A 25,477-nucleotide genomic window follows, 5' to 3' on the forward strand; every position below is an offset into this window, starting at 1 on the left:
TGTGAGACTTCTCAAAATTCTTCTCACAAGCACAGATTCAGGATACGTGATTCCCATAGCATCCAAGCCATTAATGATGATTTTGAATCTTTTAAACAGTTCATCTATCAATTCTCCTTCCTTCATTGAGACCATTTCATATTCTCTATTCAGCATGTCTATTATGGTCTTCTTTACTAGGGTTGTGCCTTCATGAGTGATTTGAAGTTTGTCTCAGATTTTCTTTGCCGTTGTGCATCTTGATACCCTTCGGTATTCCTCAAAACTGATTGCATAGTTGAGCAAGTTGATAGCTTTGGCGTTGAGCTCCACCTTTTTTCTGTAAATCTCAGCCATGCCATACTGTAGATCTTCTTTTTGCAAGGGCCATCATCACCTTGGCCGTTTGCTTCTTCATAGCTTCTCTACTTCTACCTCTGATAGCTTGCATTTTCAAGCTTCCTCCCTATCAATGAAGTGACCGAAACTAGAGAGAGAAGAGAGAGAAGAGTGAAAAGCTTTTACTGGAATTAAAGAAGGAAATTAAAATGAGTTAATTATCCACTTCCCTTCTCCCATGCCTTGTAACGTGTAAAAATTAAATGCCATCAAATCAATTGCATTTTCTCTTTCCTGTTACCAATGCAATAAAGACAAGTTAATTAAGTTTGAATTCTATTCAAAAAGGGGAGTGGATAACCGAACCAAACATGCACTATTCCTTCCTTCTTTCCTTTCAATTCGGACCAAGCTTTGTTGATCTTGCAACAAATATTAATTTGGGCCTGCTCATTAATTTTTCTGGCCCAACTAACATTATAATTCAGCCACATATCATATAGCATTTTTGCACAAAGCTAAATCTATTTTCTTAGCACATTTGGGCTTTAATTTGCATTAAGCCCAATGATGAAGATCTGCACACAAAGCAGAAATTAGTAAGCACATATTTTTAAATCAAAATTAAATTAATAATTTCTAATAATAAATTTTTTTAACAATGTTTGATCATCATATTAATTTGGAGTTTCCAAACTTATCACGTATTAATTTGGATTTGATTGGATTTTATTTTTTGCAAACCATTGAATCGGATCGAATTTCGAATCTATTTTTCATAACCGATTCAATCTCATCCAAATCGCACAATATGCTATAATATTATTATTTTATTATTATATTTACAATTATACTTATAACATGTTCAATTTGTTATACATTTTATATTATTCATGTATTATTATTATTTAATAAATATTTTTTGTTAAAAATCATTGTTAGTTATTTAAAATTTAACGTTGAGACTTGTTTTATATATTTATTTTTTTTTAATTTACAAAACCGCAAATTCAATCCAATCCAATCCAAATCGCTTGAAATTGGATCGGATTGAATCAGATTTTTTTGAAAAAAATCATCAAATCCAAACCATACCGCAAATAAAATTAGTGTTCGATTTTGATGAGTTTTTAACTGAAAAATCGCACCCCAAAAACACCCCTAGTCCACACCCCCTCCCAACAAAAAAAAGAAGGCTAGGAAACTTAAAAAACGACCCTTGAAGGTTCAAAAGGTCAGTTTATTTTGTTTAGTGTGGATTTACAACTATATCTGATCGGATGCAAGCGATGATAGTTAAGTAATCTTATTTTATTAATTATTTGCTTGTCAATTTGAATTTTTTAGTTGTCTTCCACCCTACATTGTTGTTTATATCTTTGATATAACTTTCGCTTCTTTGTCTGGGTTCATGGCTTGTATGTTGTTTAATTCATTATTTGGCTGTTCATGTCAATGCTTAGCTTAATCTGAACCATATTCAAACAAAACGAATAATTGGATTATTAGATCATTTCATATATAAATGTAACAAATTAATCATAACAATTACATTGTAAATAATGTAATTCTAAATGCGGAAAAGATGCTTACCATGTTTAGAAAATGGGAAGTTTTTTCTCTTAAATTCTTAATAGATATACTTGCATGATCGATTAGAATAAGGTGAGAAAGAATTAATGGAACCCTTTCGAACCTCCACATCCTCTCCAGCCACTCTTTATTTTCTTTTAATTAAAAGAGTAAAGCAACAATTATGTATTTAAAAATTTCGATGTCAAACTAATTGGTCTTTAAAAAAAAAGTATTAATTTGATCATTTATGATAGTAAACGATGGACATGTTATGTCTTTCTATTAATTTATTGCGTAAAATTTAGCAAAATAGTGTTTATATGTATCGTGTTAACTACTGTGACGTGTCTATTTATGAAAAATCATCACGTAAATAATAATTTTTGAAATAAAATTTCACCTATTTTGATTAGTTCGTAGTATATAAAAAATAGTCAATAAATATTATATAAAAACTCAAAAAATAACAAAAGAATATACATGAACAGTTTCATTTTGTTTCACATTATTTATTGTTCATTATTTACTATTATAAAAAATCTAATTGATATTTTTTTAAGATTAATTAAATCCAAAATTAAAATCTTTAAAGATCTGGTTATCATCCTACTCTAATTAAAATGCTAACCATAATTAAATAAACAAATTGATGGAAAATAGAAAAGTTGTTGCTAGCTAGCAGCTTTACAACTGGCCAAGGCACTGATCAGAAATAATGATACTTCTTAATTCTTATTCATACTCTCCAGTCTCCACATTTACTGTACCTTATTTAGTCATCATTATATTTAATTTAATTTGAAGGAAAAATATAGTAGTACTAGAGACAATAGACATTTATGAATGCGCAGTAGTAGACTAGTAGTGCATATATTCTATACATATTCAGCAAATTAAAGCAATATGTAGTGTCCAAAGTTAATTGGTGTATATGCCAAGAATCAGAAGCAGCATGTGTATTTGAATAATAATAATGTTAGTATTTGAATATTGTTTTGAAACCATCTCTTCTAAAATTTAATTTAATAAAAGTAGATATATAAATAGTTATTTTTAATATATTTTTTTATGCAAAATTTTTTGTTAATTTGTGTAAATTTTTGTATAATTTTTTTAGTCACTAGAGAAAAAGGAGGCTAGGAGATTTATTAGTAAAGTAGCAATTATATATATCAAGGGTTGGTCTTTTTGGGCAGCAACATTTTGGGAAATTCATACGGGTAAAATATATTTTTTGTCCTGAAGTGTGACAAAAATTTAAAAAATACTCCTAAGTTTTATTTTATTTCAATTTTTTTCTAAAAGTTTTCGATTTGCATCGAATATATCATTGACGGCTAATTTTTCAAAAAATTTAGGACCAATTCAATAACAATTTTATAAGAACAACCCTCAACATAAGCAAATCAAGCATAATTTTCATGTATTATTGTTAGGTTGGTCTTAAATTTTTTGAAAATTTACCCGTCGAGGATATATTTAATGCAAATAAAAAATTTTTGGGACAAAATTGAAACAAAATAAAACTTAAAAGGTATTTTTAAAATTTTTATTAAACTTCAAAAACAAAAAGTATACTTTACCCCACATTAATATTTTGTCCATTTGAATAAACATAAGCTATATAATAATAAAGGTTTCATCATCAATAAAGAAGACAAATTAATTAAGTTCAATTCTTAATTGCACTTTGGTTGAATGGATTTAAGAGTTCTAAATTAGTCCATGCATAGTGAACTTTTTTCTCATGAAGCTTTGTTATTCATCCTTTAATTTTAACCCCATTGCGTGCTAAGCCCATTAATTTGATTCCCCCACTTCTGAATTTGATAATGACATTTTCGGTTGCTGCATGCCAGAAAATAAATCATTTATATTTGGCATATATGGTAGATTGGTAGTAAGAGACAAAATACAATAGTTGTTACTTATTGTATAATGCGATTATTGATTATATCTTTATATATAGTATTTAGTATTCACTAATCACTATGCATGGGAATCATAAACTCCGGAATTTTCCAAGTAGAATCTCAATTGGTAACAAGTAACAACTGCTAGAATCATACAGAGTTGCATATAGGGTGGAAACTCAGCTAGAATCATACAGAGTTGCATATACGGTGGAAACTCAGGTGCAGTACTAGTCGACTTTACGTGAAATTTATAACTGAAAGTCGTTAGATAATTTCACTAATTTGACTAAATTTTTATTTAATAGCTTTCAGTTATCAACTTCACGTGAAGTCGACTGCACATGAGTTTTTACCTGCATATATATTTTGTGAATAATAATTATCTATATATAGGTATATGCATTTTCACTAATAATTATTTCTTAACTTTTAAATATCTAAAAGACTATTAATCTTTCGTTTTTATTTTTTTTATTGAGCAATCATGTTTTGTATATTTTATGTACACTTGAATTCTAAAATAGAATCAACGGAGAATAAATTTAAATTTAAACTAGAAAATAAATTAAAATTAAATATCACATATATTCGTATACAAATAAATTGTAATTGATTTAATAGTCATAACATTTTTATAAAAGTTCATAATTCATATTACAGCCATTTTCGATAAAAGTCATGCTACTGATGAAGAAACTAGATACCTGCTAGCTAATTAATTAACAGAAATATTTGGTAACCAAAGAAAATCAGTTAAAAATAGCCATAATTTACTTTGTTTAACATTTATTAATTGTTGCGATAATTAATTAATGTTAAATAAAGCAAGTTTGCTGTTTTTTTGTCTACCTAGCATTACCATTAATTAATTCTGTTCAACTTGTTTTTATTTTGTTGTTTTTCCACCAAGTTAATACTATTTAAACTTTGTTGGACTGCTAAACTTTATTACTATTTATGATAACAACGATTAAACATTTAAAAGGCAGATACTATATTGGGATTTCCAGTTAATTTATTCTTGTTATTATACCGGGCGGCAAGTATATAAATTTGGGTAACTAACATTATGGCCCATGTTAAATTATTATTAATAAAAGTTTTTTGAAACTTTTTTTAATAAATATAAAATAAATATATTAAAAATTTAAATTTTATATATTTTTTATTAAAAAAAATTTAATTAATAATATCTTTAAAATACATATTAACTAAACCTTGGATAAACACATAGTAAGTGACCATAAAATGTCTTTTTTTTTAATACATAAAGTTTGTTGGCACCATAAAACCTTGGATATTTTCAATGAAGTCAATTTTCATGAAAAGTAAAACTATTATTTTGTCATTATATGTAAATGTCATGAGATCAACATCATTAACATCAAATAACATTGCATACTCTTTTATGAATATAAAAGTTGGTAATAATTTATTGGAATTAAAGAGTGTTTAATTTAACTTCAAAAACTAATTTAAAATTAAAAAAAATCTCAATTTCATATTTTTGATAGACATGATTTGTGAAGCATTATTATTGTTCACAAAGAAATGGATACAGCAGCAACAAAAGAATTAGCATCTGAGTGCATATGACCAAAAAAGAAAGGTTAATGTGCTAATTAAGTGTTTTAACTTTTCGGTAATGGAAATCCCATTAAGGTTAAAGTTACATACATGAAAACAAAACTAGAGTCTAAATATATCTTGCTTTTGAATCTATATACCCCATTACTTCAATTCACTACAGATAACTTTATTCTCCAATTTTAAGATGATCAAAGTAGTACATAGTTTTAATCATTATTAAACAAAGCTCCTAGTAAAACTTTGAAACGAGAAGACCAAGGAGGCAATAGTCAAGTGGAATAATAATAGAGCCTTGCACTCCATCTTGAATCTGCATGAAAACAACAATGGACAAAATAAACCACTTTGTTTGATTCCACTAATTTTTAATGTTTATGTACTTTGATAATGTCAATGAATTAATTATCTTCATTCTTATCCTCTTTTGGGAACAATACAAGAAGTGATGGATGACCTTGCATGGTTCCATATAGACATTTAGATATTAGATTTAGATTCATTCAAATCTTATACCTCAAGCCTCAAACTTTATTGTGTCAATGAATGAGAACAAGATTGATTATTGCAGAGGAATGATTCAACAAAGCCAAGGAGGACTATTTGATACCATACAGTGTTGGAACATGGTTGGAGGAGGATCACGGCCGCCACTGCCGCCACAAATAGGCCCTGCTGCCACCATCATGAGCCGGTTCGAGTCGCCGGCTTCTGCCTTCTATGCAGCAGAACTCTGCATGGGGTTTGCAGAATATGAACACTCTCAGGCTCAGTTCTCTAAGATGAATAATAATAATAATAATAATGATTTGGAATTCCCTTTGTATCAAAGGGACAAATTTGATCTCTCAAACACTTTGCAAGCAATGGTGAATTCTCAATTCAATACCAAAAATCAATGCTTTAGATCATCCAACAAAATCCCATGTGACAATTTTCCTGCCAGAAAGTTCCATCACCAACAGAAGTTCTTCACTGATGCCATGACTTCACCATTTCCTAACAAAGGAAATCAAGATAATATAGTATGTATTCATTTCCTTTTGTTCTGTTTTGTTCTGTTTTGTTCTGTTTTGTTCTTGTGGATCTTATAACTTACCTTTTAAACAGGTGAGCTTTGATTCTTATCAAGATAGGTCTCCAACACCTTCTTCAGGAGGAAGTGTATCAGCAAACTCTGCTTCTAATGGGGTAACCATATCGAGTAAGACGCGTATAAGATGGACTCAGGATCTTCATGAAAAGTTTGTTGAATGTGTGAATCGCCTTGGTGGTGCTGATAGTAAGTTAACTTTCTAGATTTTTATCAATTTCAAGTACTCTATAGTCTATAGAAGATGATTTTGATGATGAATTTTCTATTGGATGCAGAGGCAACACCAAAGGCTGTATTGAAGATGATGGACTCAGATGGATTAACAATCTTTCATGTCAAAAGCCATTTGCAGAAATATAGAATTGCTAAGTACATGCCTGACCCAATTCATAATGGTATATTTATCTTTTTACCTTTATTAATTATTGTTCACTTTTTTCTTTTATGTTTCTGTATTATGTAGTTTCAAGTATAAGAAGTCACAATTCAGAGAAAAAAAAAAACCATATTTATCATTATTCATATCTTCAAAGCAAAATAGCAGAATTTTATTCCAGACTTAGGCTTTGGATGAAAAATGAGACTATATAGCACTTTTCATCTTCAAATTATATGATACTATTTTCCTATTTCAGGGAAATCTGAGAAAAGAATCCACATAGAGAATCTTCAACATCAACATCTTCATCTTGATATGAAGAGGTAATGCTGCTTAGTTTTGCCTAAAGTCCAAATAAAACGGTTAAGCTGAGATATATAAATGGTTATATTTTTTAAATGCTTCTGAAATTTGCAGTGGAATTCAAATTAGAGAAGCACTTCAACAACAATTAGATGCACAAAAGCTTCTTCATGAACAACTAGAGGTATATATATATATCAATATTATATATGTTTTTCTCTTAATACTACTATAATGTTAGTTTTCTAATTATGAATGCTCTTTTTATGATCCAGAATCAGAGAAAGTTGCAGCTGCGAATCGAGGAACAAGGTAGGCAGTTGAAGAAAATGTTTGAAGAGCAGCAAAAAGCAACGAATGAACTTTTGAATTGTCAGAATATAATAACCAAAGATGATACATAAATTCAGATTAGTCATTTGATCGATACCTTTAATTAATTTCTATGTAAAAGTGGTTATTGTTTTTTCAAATTTTTCTTAAGGGAGAAAAAAAATAAATAGTTAATCATGGCACGTATATGAAGTGTGCTTTACATACTGTATTATATCGTATATCAGATCCTATGCATACACTAGAACTACTGAATAAGAAAGTTCATACTGTATTTTAAGTTCTCTAAATGGAGAACTTTTTTTCTTTTCTTTTTCTGAGTTTGATCTTACTAGCTTCTTCGGCAGGATTTCCTATATGTGTACAAAAATTCTATGTACACATCATAAAAATCAGTTATTAGAATAATTATTATGAATTTATGTATAAATATATACGATGTTTTATATGTTATAATATGTATTTTTGTATTTTAATATGTATATATTGAGTTTGCAGCGGAATTTTGACTTCTAATAGATAAAAAGTAATATGAAATTGAACACTACTCACAATAATGCACTAACTATAACAAAGCCAATATGAGAAAATAGGATGTGAATTAACTTTCTTTCTTATTTTTGATGATGTTTCAACTACATTGTTACAGAAATATATAAAATATCATCTATGCTATAATTTTAATGAATGAGAATAAAATTCTCCTATGAAAACTCCCTACAAGTTCTTTTCTATTAAAACTCTTTGCAAACCTTATTTTACTCCCTAAGTTTGCTCTTAGCCTTTCTTTTATTCTCACAATTCTCCACCTTGTTCACAATTTGAAATCTACTCAAATTTTGGACGATCAAAGTGTGGTATTCATATCTGGTTGCATCATTTTTACAATGACTGCCTACGTACCCTTGTTCAGGATCAAACCAATCGTAGTTCCTCTATTTCTCCATGTAATGCCTAACATGAAGCAATATTGAGCAATTACAAACAGTGTTGAAACTTGTTTCCTGACACTACTTTAGTCAATATATCAGCAGGGTTTTCATCTGTGTGTACTTTTATAAGAGAAATGTTACCTTTCTCTATAACATCGCGCACGAAGTGATATCTTACATCAATATGCTTGGTACGAGCATGATGAACCTGAATTTTAGCCAAATGAATTGTACTTTGACTATCACAACTCAGATTCACGCAATCTTGCTTCAACCCCAAATCATCTAGAAGACCCCTTAGCCACAATGCTTTTTTCACCCCTTTTGCTACTGCCATATACTCAGCTTCTGTAGTAAATAGTGCTACTGTAACTTGTAACATCGATCGCCAACTAACTGGAGCACCTTGTATTTTATATACATAACCAGTCGTAGAACGTCTTCTATCTAGATCACCAGCATAATCAGAATCAACAAAGCTGCTGATTTGACATGATTTTTCACTAAAGCATAAACCTGTGTCAATGGTACCTTTCAAGTATCTTAATATCCACTTGACTGCTTCCCAGTATGCTTTACCCGGGTTTGCCATGAACCTGCTAACAACACTGGCTGCTTGTGAAATATCTGGGTGTATACACACCATAGCATACATTAGGCTACCGACTGCACTAGCATAAGGTACATTTTCCATGTAAGCCTTATCCTCTGCTGTTATGGGAGATTGTTTACCAGAGAGCCTAAAATGTGGAGCCAACGGCGTTACCACCGATTTAGCATTTTTTATTTCAAACCTTTCAATGACGCGCTCAATGTATCCTCTTTGGCTCAAGAACAATTTTTGGCTTGATCTCTCTCTTTTAATTTCCATGCCTAATATTTTTCTGTAGCACCCAAGTCTTTTGTTTCAAATTCTTTACCAAGTTGAACCTTTAACATATCTATCTCTACCTTGCTCTTAGAGGCAATAAGCATGTCATCCACATACAATAGAAGATAGATATAATCACCTCCAAGAAGCTTACAAATGTATACACAACAATCATAATTACTTCTGGAAAAACCTTGTTTTAACATAAAGGAGTCAAATCGCTTATACCATTGCCGAGAAGATTGTTTCAATCCATATAGCGATTTCCTCAAGCGACATACCTGACTTTCTTTACCCTCAACCTTGAAACCCTCAGGTTGATACATGTATATTTCTTCCTCTAAGTCACCGTGCAAGAATGCAGTCTTCACGTCTAGTTGTTCCAACTCAAGATCACCATGAGCGACAAGACTTAAAAGCACCCATATGGAAGTGTGTTTCACCACAGGAGAAAATATCTCATTGTAATCAACACCTTCTTTCTGTGCTAATCCCTTTGCTACTAACATAGCTTTGAATCTTGTACGATCTTACTTAGTAGGATATTCTTTTCTTTTATACACCCACTTACAACCAATTGCAATCTTTTTCACGGGATATGGGACCACATCCCATGTCTTGTTCTTATGAAGAGATTGCATCTCTTCCTCTATAGCGACAAACCAACTTTCTCTATCTTTGTCTTTGATAGCATGTTTGAAGGTGACCGGCTCATCATTCTCCACTGAGAGTGCATAATCTACCAAGTTTACCTGCCCATAATGTCTCAAAGGCTTGTCTGAGCCAAACTTTTGAACAAATTTATAATTCCTCTTTGGCCTAGTAGATGCCAAAGAATCCTGCTGCTGCTGTTGTAATACATGTGCATTTTCTCGTTGAATTTTCTCATGATCTAGTTCATCCTTTGCGTCATCTCGAGTAGCATTAGGATGCTCCACCTGAACATTACTAGAGTCTATTTGTTGGTATTTAGACTCTATCTCCACCACTTGAGTATTTAAAGTTTTTCCAACATCACCATCATCTGGCACCATATCTTTAGACAAAGCTACCATAGATCGTTCATTAAAGGTAACATCTCTGCTAATTACAAACTTAGAATCATTTACACTCCAAAGGCGATAGCCTTCTCCTCTTGGATACCCCAAAAAAATTGCCTTCTTAGCTCTATCATCAAGCTTATTATCTTTGACATGATAATAGGCTGTGCATCCAAAGACTCTGAATTTCTCGTAATCTGCATGTTCCCCTGACCACATCTTATAAGGTGTGTCTCCATCTAGAGAAGAATGTGGGGATCGATTCACTATGTAGCAAGTTGTAGCAACCGATTCTGCCCACCATTCTCTGCCTAACCCGGAATTAGAGCGCATACACCTTGCATTCTCAAGTAGCGTACAATTCAGTCGTTCGGCGACTCCATTCTGTTGTGGTGTTTCTCTAACTGTCCAGTGTCTTGTAATGTCTTCTCGGTCACAGAACTCCTTGAAAGTCCCATCCGTGTACTCTGTGCCATTATCAGATCGTAGAGTTTTTAGCTTCCTACTTGTTCGGTTTTCAACCATTGCTCTCCACCGCTTAAAAGTATCGAATACCTCATTCTTATGTTTGAGGAAGTAAATCCAAACATACCTGGAATAATCATTGTAAACCCCGCTAAAATCGGTAAATTATTAGTTAATATATTGAATTTTAATTAGGAAAGTTAAAAATACAAAACTAATATTAAAATAGGATAGAGCTCATCGAAACGAAAATTTTGATACCAATTTCGATAATTTGGCCCAAAATCGGACCGGAAGGGCCGAACCGGTTGAACCGGGGCCCAAACCGGACCCATGGGTTCAACCGGGCCCCTAACATAAATGAAGCAGCAGCTTCATCTTCTCCATTTCACCACAGCAACGAAAAACACAGCAAGGGGGAGAAGAGAAGAAACCTAACCCTCACCATTCCTTCCAACTACCATAACTTCCTCATCCGGGCTCCGATTGCCGCACCGTTCGCGGCCACGCGCTCAGCGCGTCGAGCTCATTTGTTTGACGATGACTGGTCTTGATCTCATTCTGGGATTGGACTGGTTATCCAAGAACCGCGTTCTATTAGATTGCTCGGCAAAAACGGTGTATTTCATGCCTGAAGACACTGAAGGGCCGGTTGTAGTGAATAACTACTACTTGAATTCCATGATGGTGAACTGTTCTGGGGCTGAATGTCAGGGGATATTGTTGCTAGCTGCGGGTGTTTCGGGTGATGATCAAGATTTGGAACAAATCCCAGTTGTGTGTGAGTTTCCGGAAGTGTTCCCTGATGATATTGATGAATTTCCACCGAAACGGGAAGTTGAGTTTGCTATTGATTTAGTACCTGGGGCCGGACCAATCTCGAGTGCTCCTTACAGGATGTCGCCTCTAGAAATGGCCGAATTGAAGTCTCAACTGGAGGATCTGTTGGGTAAGAATTTTATCCGACCAAGTGTATCTCCGTGGGGTGCGCCAGTATTATTGGTGAAGAAGAAAGATGGAACCATGCGCTTATGTGTTGACTATAGGCAGCTGAATAAGGTTACAGTGAAGAATAAATATCCGCTGCCAAGGATTGATGACCTGATGGACCAATTACAGGGAGCTGGCGTGTTCTCCAAGATTGATCTACGATCCGGATACCACCATCATCAACAAAAATAACAAAATACCTGGAACCACCCTTGGAAGTAACTTTAGCCGGGCTCCAAACATCAGTATGCATGTAGTCTAACAATCCTATGCTTTTATGCTTGTTCTCTGCTTTTATGCTTGTTTGTAGAAAAATTCACCCTATGTGCCTTTCCATACACACAATGCTCACAAAATTCCATTTGTGGTTTCTTCATATTCTTCAGCAAACCTTATCCACAAAGCAATGATAGATCTTTCTCTGACATATGTCTAAGCCGCATGTGCCATATTCTTATGCAATTTGTTTGATCTCTACTTCCATCGATTCCAACTGCTAACTCACCTGTGACTGTTGTCCCCAAAAGAGAATAAAGATTACTGTGACGAATTTCCTTCATCACTACTAAAGAACCACGAACAACTTTTAGTACCCCATTTTTTGCAACTATTTTGCAGCCATTTTCTCCAACAAACCTATGGGATAAGATTTTTTCGCAAGTCTGGAATATGCCTCACATCCTTTAAGGTTCTTACTCCTCCATCATGCATCTTGATTCTTATAGTACCCAACCCCACAATTTTACAAGCATGATCATTGCCCACTAAAATTGTGCCACCATTTATGCTTTCATAGGTAGTAAGCCACTTTCTATTTGGACACATATGGTGAGAGGATCCTGAATCAAGAATCCACTTATCGAAGATTTCATAAGATTGTTCTGTTACAAAGTAACAATCCTCCTCATCATTTGAGACGTAGCTTGCTTCTTGCTTTTCTTTTGGGTTGTCGTTGTTCTATTTTTTGAAAGTTATCTTCTTATTTGGACAATTTGCTTTGAAATGTCCAGTCTCACCACATTTAAAGCATGTTCTCTCCACGTGAGGTCTAGATTTTGGCCTAAACTTTCCACGCTTATTACCTTTTCCTCTTTCATTAGTCCTTCCTCTAGCCACGAATAATTCTTGTGCTTGATCATTATACTCTCTTCCATTTGAAGATGACATTACACTTGTAGCAACCTTACGTAGATCATCCGCTAAAAGTGATGCCCTCGTCTCATCCATGGTCAGAGTGTCACCCACCAACATCAATGTCTGCACCAGATTTTCATAGGACTTCGGTAATGAAAGTAACAATATGAGTGCCTGATCTTCATCATCAACCTTCACATCTATATCCTTTAAGTTTGATATGATCCTATCAAACTTATTGATATATTCTCGGATTGAGGTGCCTTCCTCCATCTTGCATGTATACAATTTGAATTTTAAGTAGATCCTGTTAGTTAGAGTCTTTGTCATGAAGTTACTCTCTAACTTTAACCAGATGCCTGCTGCAGTTGCTTCTTCGTTCACCAAGAAAGCAACATTCCTCTCAAGGCATAAGATTATTGTAGCCCGTGCTTCAAGATCTAATTCTTCCCAATCCTCATCTTTCATTCCTTCTGGCTTTTTCTCTTTTCCCGCTAGTGCCTTGTGTAACTTTTGTGATATAAGCAGATTTTTCATCTGCATCCTCTAATAGGAAAAATCATTTTTCCCATTGAACTTCTCGATTTCATATTTGCCTACTTTGACATTACTGCTAGTAGAAGCCATTATATTCAAAATTGAATTTTACCACTCAAATAATGAATAATATAATGTTGACTCTTGATACCAATTGTTGAGTCTGCAGCGAAATTTTGACTTCTAATAGATAGAAAGTAATATGAAATTGAATACTACCCACAATAATGCACTAACTATAACAAAGCCAATATGAGAAAATAGGATGTGAATTAACTTTCTTTCTTATTTTTGATGATGTTTCAACTACATTGTTACAGAAATATATATAGTATCATCTATGCTATAATTTTAATGAATGAGAATAAAATCCTCCTATGAAAACTCCCTACAAGTTCTTTTCTATTAAAAGTCCTTGTAAACCTTATTTTACTCCCTAAATTTGCTCTTAGTCTTTCTTTTATTCTCACAGTATATATATTAATGATTAATTTAATAGTTGAATTTTTATGTATGCATAGCATAATTGATATATATACAAAAATACTATAGCCTAAAGCTAATTACCAATATAAAATACATATTGAAATATAAATATATATTAAAAATAAATTAAATCACACATGTATTTATATACAAATATATTAGTGACTGATTTTAATGTACGAATAGCATTATAAATATATATTTTGTATTTCAGAGTTTATTTAGTATAAATGATTGATTTCAGGATTGACTTTTTATTACATTTAGCATGGATGATATATATGCTACATGCAATCATTAGTTCGCTTGTATTGTGGTGCTAATTAAATTGTAATAATTTACTTTATTGTTTGACATTTGTAAATTTATTTAGAGATTAATTACAATGACTTTGGGCATAGCAAATTAGCAAGTCCGATACGAAATACAGTTCAGGATATTATAATGAATTAAACCACATGTTTCTGTTGTTTCATGATGATTATAGTTTGGCTTTCCTAAAGTGCCAACTTATGAAACTTAATCAAATTCATGAAAGAGATTGTATCGCTCTCTTTCTTCACCATTTTTCTTATGATTATTATTATTTGAGTAAATGTTCTTTTCGGTTCTTAACTATTTGTCTGATGGACTTTTTACTATCTTAAGAAATCTAAAATTCAAATCGGTTCCTATCTACTTTGATATATGTACGTTCCAGTTCTTATTTATTTTGAATAAATGTCCTTTTCGATCCCTAATTAAGGACTGGAACGTACATATATCAAAGTAGATAGAGACCGATTTGAGTGTTTAAAATTTTTAAGGAGTGAAAAGTCCATCAAACAAATAAATAGAGACCGAAAATGACATTTATTCTTATTATTTTAGATATATATTTATTAATTTTTGCATGAATCTTATCCCGTTGGTGCCCTCAAGTAGACAGTAGCGCAGTTTGTATATCATGGAGGTCAATAATATGATATTGACATGCTAACCATATGTTATTATAAAAAAGTTTTTTTAAATTTTAATGCTCAATTAGTATTCTTTTGATATTTTTTCCCCCTTTTAGCGTTGCCGGATGAATGTGTCCACGTATTACAAATAAGAGTAAACCAACAAAAATATTTCGAAAAATTTAAATATCGATCGACAAAAATATTTTAAAGATTTTAAAATTGCAAAAATAATAAAAAATATTTATTTTTATAAATAACAAAAAATTTTTCTATTTGAAAAATGATGATTGAGAATTTTAATTTTGTGTAAAATAATATATTAAACAAAAATATTTGGTAACTAAACTAAATTAATAAAAAATAATCAGAATTTATTTTATTTAACATTCATTAATTATTATAACAATTAATAAAGATTAAATATAAATTTTGACTATTTTTTTTTTGCCTCTCTCCAGCATTACGTATATAAAGGTACAAAACTACAAAGTGATCTAATTCTAGTATGAGACTGTCTTTTACTCTTTTATTCCTTCTTTCGATTTGTTCGATGGGTGAAGGTTTTCGAATATGACTTCACTGATAAGTGAAACAGGTTAAAATAAGAACTAAGCTTTCAAGTTGTACATTGGGAATTGAAAGAAATTCGATCTTGAGTTTGAGATTTTTGTAACAAAGAAAAGTTCTACCAGCCAACGTACAAAAATAACTTTGGGTGTGTTTGGTAAACACGTTGAAAGTACAAAAAGCACATTCAATCTTCTTTAATGCTGTCATCTTTGTTTGGCTAATTTTTTTCTTCTAAACGTGAGATTTGAACTCCCATTTAGCAGAAGCAACAAATTATAGCTTTTGCGTTTAGCTTCTGCGTTTACTTCATAAATTAAAAAATTAATTGACATTTTACTAATTTTACCATTCAATCTTATCTACAATTAAAAATACCAAAAATAATATTAGAGTTCTTGAATTTTTTTTATGATTATGCTTTATAAACAAATATTTTTTTAATTTTTTTTTATCAATTTCCTTTATTTGTAAATTACTATCTTTTGTAATGATCAATTTTTGTGGAGTTTTGCTAGGGAACCAACTAGGATTTAGCCAACTTCTGTCAATTCTCTAATAAACTCTCGAAATTCGTCTTAATAAAGGTAAATTGATATATATAGATGTTTCTTTTTCATACTAAATTAATATTTTTTTGAATTTTTTGTATTACAAATGTATAAAGAAGATTTTTATAGTTTTTAATTAAGTTTACTTAATCAATTTCTAATTACACAGTTGGTTATCTATATTTTTTTATTTTTTTGGAATAAGTAATTTAATGATACAAACATTAAAATGATGAAATATGTTCTTTTTAGATTCTTCTTTTATATTTTCAAATGTAACCATTCGTTGGCTCCACGTCAATTTAATAATGATACTTTGATTGGTATTTTATAACCAATAAAAAGTATTTGAAGAAATAATAATTAACTTTTCAATGAATTAAAATAACCTAATAAATAAGCTAATTATTGGACATGATTCCACTTTTGTATGTCGATATAAATACATATATATTCCTATTCCTATTTAATTAATACAGAATCTTTATCTTAACAACTAATTAACAAGAACAGGAAACATTAAACATGACCTAAATTGGTCAGGAATCTTGTTCCCATGTCACTATATACTACGTTATTATGCAGTTTAATAATTTTCTTGTTTTCTCCTTCTTGTTTTAAATAGGAGGCTCTTAACTCAATGCATTGTTTGTGCTGAGTCACAATGTCACAAAATTGATTAAACAATTACAAGTGGTATATGTGAATCTCTTATAAAATAAGCTAAGACTATAGTATATATATATGATGTAGGTGACTATTGGTATCTCTATGAAGCTAACCACAAGCTATGTTTGAATTGAGACAAGAAAATTGTCTTTGTACATTCGGAAATTCTCTATGCACTTGGACAAAGCTATGTCCTCATACATTATTAATAAAGAAGAGAAACAGAGAGATATAAATTACTTTTTTTAGTAACAAGGTTTTGTTTGGGGATATAAATGAAGAGATGAAGACACATAAACCAAGTGCTATAGCATTTGCAAAAGAGAGAGAAAGAGAGAAGCATGTACCAATATCTGTACGGAAGTAGTAGTGGTGAGTGCTGGGAACAAGGTCAGAGTAGTTATGAGCCCTATTATGATGAGGTTCCTGCTTCTGCTTGGAACTTTGAGCTTCCATTAACAACAGGAACAGTTGTTGATGCAGTTGAGTCTTCTAGTATTAGCAGTAGTAGTGCAGATAGCTATTCCTCTTATGAAAGATGCAACACTATTCCTTCTTCATACTCTGATGTTGCTGCTAATGATGTGCTAATCTTCCATCAACACTATCCACAACAACATCATGTTCATAGTAATAAACTACTCATTGGTGATGATCATGATCAATATGATGCTACAGATCATCATGAGAAGCCTCTTCAGATTTGCTTTCAAACAAATCAGGTTCTTATTACTTCTTATAAATTTACCTCCTTTTCTTCTTTCCTTCATTAGTAGAAATTAATGACTTGAATAAGTTACATAATGATTTCTTGAATTAAATATTAGTTAGTTAGAAAGTGCTGATGTGAATAAATTCTGTTATAGTGTCTGATTAGTGAATTAGTTCGTTAGAATAAAGATAAGGAGACTCAAACCCACAACCTTTTAGGTGAGTATGGGGAGATTATGCCATTTGAGTTATAGTTCGTTGACAAATTGCACAACTAATTATCTAGTTAGTATTCTAACAAATTAATTCATTAAGGGAAAGTATGAGGAGCCAATGGAAATGGAAGTTTAGGGAGTATTAGAGATATAATCATTAGTGTTACCTTTTTCCATCAGCTGAAGCTTTTGGGATGAGTGGTATCATGACATGGCATTAAAGTTATAGATCCGAAAGGCCAAGAGTTCGATTTTTAGTGAATCCAAAAATCAGTTTAAAATTTTGAGAAAATGTTTATTTCCTCTAGTATTCGGATGGTTATTCTAGAATAGTCTATTATTTCCCTAGGGGAACTCATTCACTAATCACACACTATATATATGGTCAAAGACAGAAAAGCAAGGCTATGTGAGTGGTTCTAGCAACTGTGGTTATAGGAGAGGTCCATCATCATCATCGTCATCATCGATTAAAAGAAGAATAAGATGGACCAAAGATCTGCATGAGCCATTCATGACCGTTGTTAATAGACTCGGTGGTCCGCATAGTAAGTTCACAATTCTCAACACATACAGCAACTAAAATCTCTTCTTCTATCTATATATCTCTTACTATTAATTCCTTGGTTAATTCATGGCAGAGGCAAAGCCTAAGGCTATATTAGATATGATGAAATCTGATTTGTTGTCAATTACACACATTAAAAGTCACTTGCAGGTAATTTCATTCAAACTATTATTATTTTTAGTTTTGACTGTGTTTATTGCTCTATATATGTTATGTACCTCATTTGCTATTAAACTAACTATTAGTTATATACTTATATTATCTTGCAGAAATATAGGTCTACAATATGGCACCACAAAGCTTCACATGGTAACTAACTAATAAGATACTATTTATTGTTTTCAACAATTTTAATGTGCTAATTGTTACATATTTCTTGAGAACACTTAAGAATTAAACGTAATACTCATATTCTGATGAGTGTAAATTATGTACATGTATGTGACGAGTATGTACTGTCTTGACTATCAGAAAGATCATTTGAGGAAGGAGATAAAACAGATGTCACTCATCAGCTTCAACACAAAATGTAAGATCGATCAACTGAGTTACAGCAACCTAGTTATGTGTTGCTATGATACTTTTAATTTATGAGAAAAACCCAAAAGAGCTCTGACAATTATCTCGATGAGGTTTTTGACCAAAAAAAAACTTAATCCAACCCCTGACAATTATTTCGAAAGGACAACGAGGTTCCTGTACAAAAAAAAAATCAATATTATTTTTTTTTGGTACAAAGGCTAATCAGTTCCAAAAAAAAAATTAGCACCAGATTGGATGTTTTTTTTTTTGGGACCTCGTTGTCCTTTCGAGGTAATTATCAGGGGCCGGATCGGGTATTCACTCTTTATTTATTGATCGTCGGATTAGTTGCCCCTAATCCATTTGATTACTAGTCCCTTCACTTTGAAAACAACTTGCACAACAAAAAATCAACCATAAAATTAATTAAACAACATATATTTATACAAAAATATAGTACATGATAACTAATTTGATACCAGATTTTTAACGTGCACCTAGCATTTTTATTTTGCAAACAACCATATAAACATACTATATATATGTATAAAGTCATAGATTGCTTCGCTTTCTAGCAGACAAATACAAATTGAGGAATCACAACAACTTCAACAAGAGGTCCGCAGGAGTATTCATCAACAACTGGAGGTAATCATCAATTACTTGAGCAAAAGTGGCCATTGGACACATATACATGTATCCTAATTTTATTGTTAATTATTATTGTAACGAGGCTATTTTGCTTTATGGCTTATTAGATGCAACGAACTTTGCAAATGCTGATTGAACAGCAAAGGGAGCAGCTCAAGATGATGTTAGATCAACAAAAAGAAAGAAACAAAAGTGGGAAAGAAATTAAATAACCCTTAAGACATTGATGTGAGATGGGTCAATTGTTTTGATATGTTAATCTATTTTGCCACCTCTATAATTATGTGCCATATGGCCATGCTATATATATGCTTTTTCATGCAATAACCAATATTATTGGATTGCAGATAAATGTGAAAGAGAGACGGATCCTTTTATGGTAGTTGCTTAATTATGGAAACACGTTTAATTAATTTATTAGTCTATTTTGTAATTTTTAGCATAATAATTATCGAAGTTGGATGCCAAATTAATCTTAGTTAATACACCGAGTCCATGGTTATATTGTATGGTCCGGTTGTAACTAAATAAATGTATAGAATGATTATAAATGATAGAATGATAATCTTTGGAATATTTTTGAAGCAACTTTTCCTAAAGTATAATAATTATAAATATACACAGAAGCTAAGCAGGGATTTAACGGTATATATAGGAATTAACTATGTTCAAGGTTGAAATTCAGTTTTGATGTCAAATCTTATATTAGGTAAGGAAACGTGTATTCAATAAACAAATGTTAATTGAATATGATATAAAATACATATAATCCGACTATACTAGCTGAATAATAAAATCAGCCACTAAAATTATTTATTAGTATATAATATGTGTTAAAATATAAATATACATTAAAAATAAATTAAATCACACATGTATTTAATTATTTATACATAAAATATATTGGTGGCTAATTTTTTTTCATAAATCCAAGTTTTATTTAAGAGTCTATCGTGATCAATAAATTATTGCATGCAACATGAATCGTCGATACTTACTTAAGCAAACAAGTGGATTAGTAGTGATCTGACCACTCGATCAACCAAGATAAAAGATTTTTTTGGTTAACAACCAATAAAAGTTAAAACATTGTATTTTAAATAAAAACTTCTTTTTAAAACCAACTTGGGTTGGTCGAGAATAGTCAACTTACTCGTTCGCTTATCCAAGTGTCAGGATTTGAATTCCGCCTTGTGTTTGCAGCAAACTATTAATCAGCAACAGACCTTTAAATGAAACTCAGATATACAACGGTCTTTGAACTGTCGAATTGGAAAGATTGTGGACAACCGAAAAAATAAAATTTTTTTGGGTAAAGTATACTTTTTGTCCCTGAAGTTTGATAAAAATTTCAAAAATACCTCTAAGTTTTATTTTGTTTCAATTTTGTCCCAAAAGTTTTCGATTTGCGTCAAATATACCTCTACCGGCTAAATTTTAAAAAAAATTAAGACCAATCTAACAATAATGCATGAAAATTATGCTTGATTTGCTTGTATTGAGGGTTATTTTTATGAAATTGTTGTTGAATTGATTTTAAATTTTTTGAAAAATTAGCCGTTAGGGGTATATTTGATGCAAATCAAAAATTTTTATGACAAAATTGAAACAAAATAAAACTTAAGGATATTTTTAAAATTTTTGTCAAACTTCAGGACACCCAAACTTTTTTTATTTAAAGTTGAAAAAAGAAAGCCCGGCCCAAATCGAGTGAGTGGGTAAGGAAACGAGGTACACGAACTACGAAGGCGAAGAAGGTGAAGTGCAAGAAAGAAGGAAATGGAAGATTTGAAGAAGAGAAAGCTGGAGGAGGCTGCAAATGGTGAGTGTCCCTCAAAGGAAGAGCTGCGCGTCCTCATTGAACCCCTCTCTAAAGCTCAGCTCATCGACCTTCTCGCTAAATTGTGCGTCAATTTCCTTCTTTTCATTCTATTATTTTCAACCAAATAGTAGGCGTGGATGGATAGTGTACTTGATTGTATGTGTTTGTTTGCATGTTGTGGCATAAAGAGGGTCTCAATATCCTTCAATTGCACAAGAAATAAAAAGTATTGCGAGTGTTGATCCTGTTCATCGAAAGCTTTTTGTTCGTGGCTTGGCTTGGAACACCACGTCAGAAACCTTGCGTGTTGTGAGTGCATTCATCATTGTGTTTTGTATTGTGCGTCACGCACTCATGCATGTTCTTGCTTCTTTCATCTAGAGCCAACCCAAGACACTCAAAAAGTAAAATACACTTGTTTCTTCGTTCTTTTTACATGGCTCTTTTGCTTTTACATTTTCAGGCATTTCAAGAGCATGGAGAAATTGAGGAAGGGGCTGTCATCCATGATAAGAATACAGGAAAATCTCGTGGCTATGGTTTTATCACTTACAAGTACATGGAATCAACTCAGCAAGCATTGAGAGCACCTAGCAAGTTAATTGATGTAAGCTTTTGCCCCTTTTCAATGCTTTCAATTTAGAAATCCAATTTGAGTTTTGCATTCATCTGCTATTTATTTTTCGGAATATCATCACTAACTTTTCCCCCAAACTGAAACATCTCTGTTTTTCATATAGCAATTTTCTCGAGTAATTTAACTTTTGGAAAGAGAGAGAAAGGGGGTGTTTAGAGATGATTCACTTATTAACAGTAAGCTTTGAGTTTAGCTAAGTGGAAGGTTTTTTTTTTTTTAATTTTTTTAATAAATGTAAAACAAATGCATTGAAAACTTAATTTTTTTTTGTATTTTCAATAAAACTTTTCTCAATTAACATGTGTCCTAAGGGTACAAGATAGATAAACCCAATCTGAAAAACTTTTTACTAAGAGACATTTCTGAACTGATATAACACATGCCGTTGCTTAATTTTTGCCTTTGTTTACATTCTTCTGGACTGTAATTTAGTTGTTAAAATTTCCTTTTCTTTTTTTTTTTAATCCCTTTGTTGACAAGATTTTTTCTTTCAGGGAAGATTGGCCGTCTGTAATCTGGCTTGTGAAGGACTTAGTGGATCAAGTAGTGCTCCTGATCTTGCCCAGAGGAAGCTTTATATTGGTAGCTTATCGCCCGAAGTCACGAGTGAAATGCTGCTTAACTATTTTTCAAGGCATGGTGAAATAGAGGAAGGTTCAGTTGCATATGACAAGGATACAAATGAATCACGGTAAAAGTAGTGAAATGCTTTATTTGCATACAATATGCTATTGTTTAATTTTTTTACCAACATTGTTTTACCTGATTAGCCTGTATTATTATTGTTTAATTTCTCATTGTAGTGGTTTTGGCTTCGTTACATACAAGACATCAGAAGCTGCAAAGAAGGCCATCGATGACCAACAAAAGACTCTTGGGGTAAGTGAATACCTTAATGTTTTATCAACCTTTAGATGAGCTGTGAGTACAACCCACTTTTTTTTGGCTCCAACTTGGAGTTGTAACAAGGAAGTCATCAAAATTGTTATAAGATTCTAGAAGGAAAGGCATCATCATGATTATGTCGTGATGCTATACTATATATTTTTATTTTTCTTTTTGGAGATGCTATACTATACATTGATCTTATTGCTACAGTACTCCTTGCTTGCCTTAGAGTTCTTGTTTCAAGTTTACTTGCTTTTTTCTTCTTTGTATGAAAAAAGAGAGAGCAAAATATTCCATACATGCATATTAGTAACCATAGTTCATACTGTTTGATGTTTCTTGCATTGTAAATTAATTACCTAGCTCACCTAGCCTTGTTAGCTGAATTTCTTATTATACCTGCAATTCATGTTGTATGTAAGTATTGTTGCCATGTCTTGTTATTTTTGGTTGATGGCAGGGAAGGAATATAATAGTAAAATATGCTGATTCGCACAAGAGTAAAACTAGCCAGACATCATTTTCCCCAGGAGTGGTTCCAATGGCAGCCTTACCTATGGCCTCAGGATATGTGCAACCTGGAAAAACTCATCTTGGTACTACCCTGCCAGTTGGTTACACTTACCCACAAACTATAGCATCATACCCTTCTTATCAAAGCCCTCCCAGTGTACCTTCTCCTTATGCAGCTCAAGGACATGTTCCTTATCCAACTTCTTTTGCAAAGAAAGATCAACTTGGTATCCCAACCCAACCTGTGGCAATGAACAACTACCCTTATTACTATCCCAAGCAATGAGTATATCAAATTGGGTATGGTGATATTATTTTTCCTTTTTATTTCTTTTCTCTTCAGTCCAAATTAGCCCTTAGAAGCTGTCAAAGCATCATTGGTTATATGTAATGCTCTATTTTCTCCTTGTTTTATTATAAAAAATTTTTTTTGGCCATTTTGCCACACTTAGGTAGGATTTTGACATTTTACATGTAAGTTGTAATACTTGGTTAGGTACTCCTGTGATTAGAACATTTTTTATGTACTTTATTGATTATTATAGAATGAAAAACATTTCGATGGTTTTATTTTGCCAAATACAAAATTCTGGTATGTAGATTAATGGTTTTAGGTGAAGTCGAAAGGAGTCCAACTGACCAAGCCTTCATTTAGATTACTTATACCGAGAGAAAACTGAGGAGGAAGTGAGAGAAAACTGAGGAGGAAGGGAAATTAACTGTGGTATAAATTAGATACAGAGAGAAATGCAGGTGGTATTTGTACAATTAGAAACTGTCCAACAGTCAAAGCAAATTATAGTATCAAATGCTTGGATACTACTTTTTTTTTTTTTCTTCACTTTTATTTTTCCCTGCTGCATTTCAAGTAGGGGTGTGCATGGCCCGGCCCGACCCGAAGACCCGGCCCGGTTCCGAACACTTTAGGGGTTAATTTGGTGTGATTTCATCGGGTTTAGGGCCGGGTATGGGTCTCAAAAATAGACCCGGTCATAATTTCGAGTCGGGTCTGGGCCATAGCTCGGGTCACCCGAAATCGGCCCGGTGGCCCGGTCATCATATATAATTAATATTTTGTGTTATTAGCATAGTAGCTAGAATCTCGATTTAACTCTTAAAATCTTCCGATATTACGATTTTAAATGAGTTTATCGATTTTACGAAATTTGTACTAAGTCTGACGATTTTACGATTTAAATCTTATTAAGATTTTACGTTTTACGTTTTTTATTTACTTTTTCGATTTCACGTAAAATCTCGATTTTTTCTACCTTGGTTATTAGTGATGGATGATGGCTATTATTATGTGAAATTTAAGTGTTGTAAACCTTAATATTTTGTGTTATTAGTCATTATATATAAGACTATAAGTTAATATTTTATGTTTAAAATGCATAAGACTTTAGACTAATGCATAATATTGTGTTATTTGTATTGATTTAAATATTTGGTATTATTAGGCAATATTAGTATTGATTATGGTTATGCTTTAATTTTAGAGAAGAGTTGGTTCTTAGTATATATTTCTAAGTGAATTTTACCATGTCAAATAATGATTGGAGTCTTAGAAATTTGGATATTTTTACATGCTAACTTACAAGAAGGTATCAAGGTAATATAATGTGGGTCTTAAAAATAGGCCCGGTATATATTTCGGGTCGGGTCTGGGTCACACCAAACCCGGTTTCACCCGGCCCATGCACACCCCTAATTTCAAGGTTACTAACTTTTTAAAATAAAACCACAAACTATTTGATGAAATTATTATTTATAAATTGTCTATAACTTTGCATGGTATTTTAAAATAATACTTTCGATTAGATATGGAATTTTTTTTAATAATAAAATAAAAAAATATTAATTGCTATAACAAATTAAATTATTTCTATTTTTGAGAAATTTTTTTTTTTTTTAAATTTGGAAAAATTTTGCCCAAACTCTAGAGAAACTTTAGCAAATGTCACATAATTCGTTGAGGTCTTAGACGAACTGTTTAAAAAACTGTATAAAGTTTGCCTAAGCCTTAGGCAAATTTTAAAATTTAAGTTTACAATAAAAATCATAAAACTTATAAAAATCAGGTTGAACTTAAGGAATTAAAAAACCACTTAAAAACAAAATTAATAATGGTGAACAAAAAAAATACTGATAATATCTAATAAAATAAAGCATCGAAATAAAAAAAGTTAAGACAAAATACAGAATTACTAATAATTTTTTCATGTATTATTTAAGATATACTAAATTATAATTTAGA

At 31.8% G+C, this 25,477-nt stretch overlaps 3 protein-coding genes across 6 annotated transcripts; all 3 read left to right on the forward strand.

Annotated features, from left to right (window-relative positions):
• LOC107647907 (transcription factor HHO1) lies at window positions 5,329–7,818 on the forward strand. 2 transcript variants are annotated; one of them, XM_021103749.1, is made up of 7 exons: window positions 5,329–5,418; window positions 5,968–6,421; window positions 6,507–6,678; window positions 6,768–6,887; window positions 7,128–7,194; window positions 7,289–7,358; window positions 7,450–7,818. In XM_021103749.1, exons 1-7 carry the CDS (start codon window positions 5,402–5,404, stop codon window positions 7,576–7,578), a joined length of 1,029 nt encoding a protein of 342 aa, XP_020959408.1. In that variant the 5' UTR covers window positions 5,329–5,401; the 3' UTR covers window positions 7,579–7,818. The 2 variants fall into 2 exon arrangements, with proteins under 2 accessions (XP_020959408.1, XP_016207443.1); XM_016351957.2 differs by lacking the exon at window positions 5,329–5,418 and having other exon boundaries at window positions 5,431–6,421.
• On the forward strand, window positions 16,853–19,934 carry LOC107647908 (protein PHR1-LIKE 1-like). 3 transcript variants are annotated; one of them, XM_021103750.1, is made up of 8 exons: window positions 16,853–17,415; window positions 18,011–18,167; window positions 18,261–18,337; window positions 18,457–18,496; window positions 18,659–18,716; window positions 19,285–19,357; window positions 19,468–19,588; window positions 19,708–19,934. In XM_021103750.1, the coding sequence occupies exons 1-7, from the start codon at window positions 17,035–17,037 to the stop codon at window positions 19,570–19,572; spliced, it is 891 nt and encodes a 296-aa protein (XP_020959409.1). In that variant the 5' UTR covers window positions 16,853–17,034; the 3' UTR covers window positions 19,573–19,588; window positions 19,708–19,934. The 3 variants fall into 3 exon arrangements, with proteins under 3 accessions (XP_020959409.1, XP_016207444.1, XP_016207445.1); XM_016351958.2 differs by having other exon boundaries at window positions 16,856–17,415; window positions 19,468–19,934; XM_016351959.2 differs by having other exon boundaries at window positions 16,864–17,415; window positions 19,288–19,357; window positions 19,468–19,934.
• LOC107645424 (UBP1-associated protein 2A) lies at window positions 21,063–23,785 on the forward strand. Its single transcript, XM_016349439.2, has 6 exons — window positions 21,063–21,264; window positions 21,371–21,491; window positions 21,646–21,789; window positions 22,314–22,510; window positions 22,623–22,698; window positions 23,168–23,785. Exons 1-6 carry the CDS (start codon window positions 21,140–21,142, stop codon window positions 23,504–23,506), a joined length of 1,002 nt encoding a protein of 333 aa, XP_016204925.1. The 5' UTR covers window positions 21,063–21,139; the 3' UTR covers window positions 23,507–23,785.

The sequence above is a fragment of the Arachis ipaensis genome, chromosome B06 (genome assembly GCF_000816755.2).
Source record: "Arachis ipaensis cultivar K30076 chromosome B06, Araip1.1, whole genome shotgun sequence".
In the NCBI taxonomy this organism is placed as follows: Eukaryota; Viridiplantae; Streptophyta; class Magnoliopsida; order Fabales; family Fabaceae; genus Arachis; species Arachis ipaensis.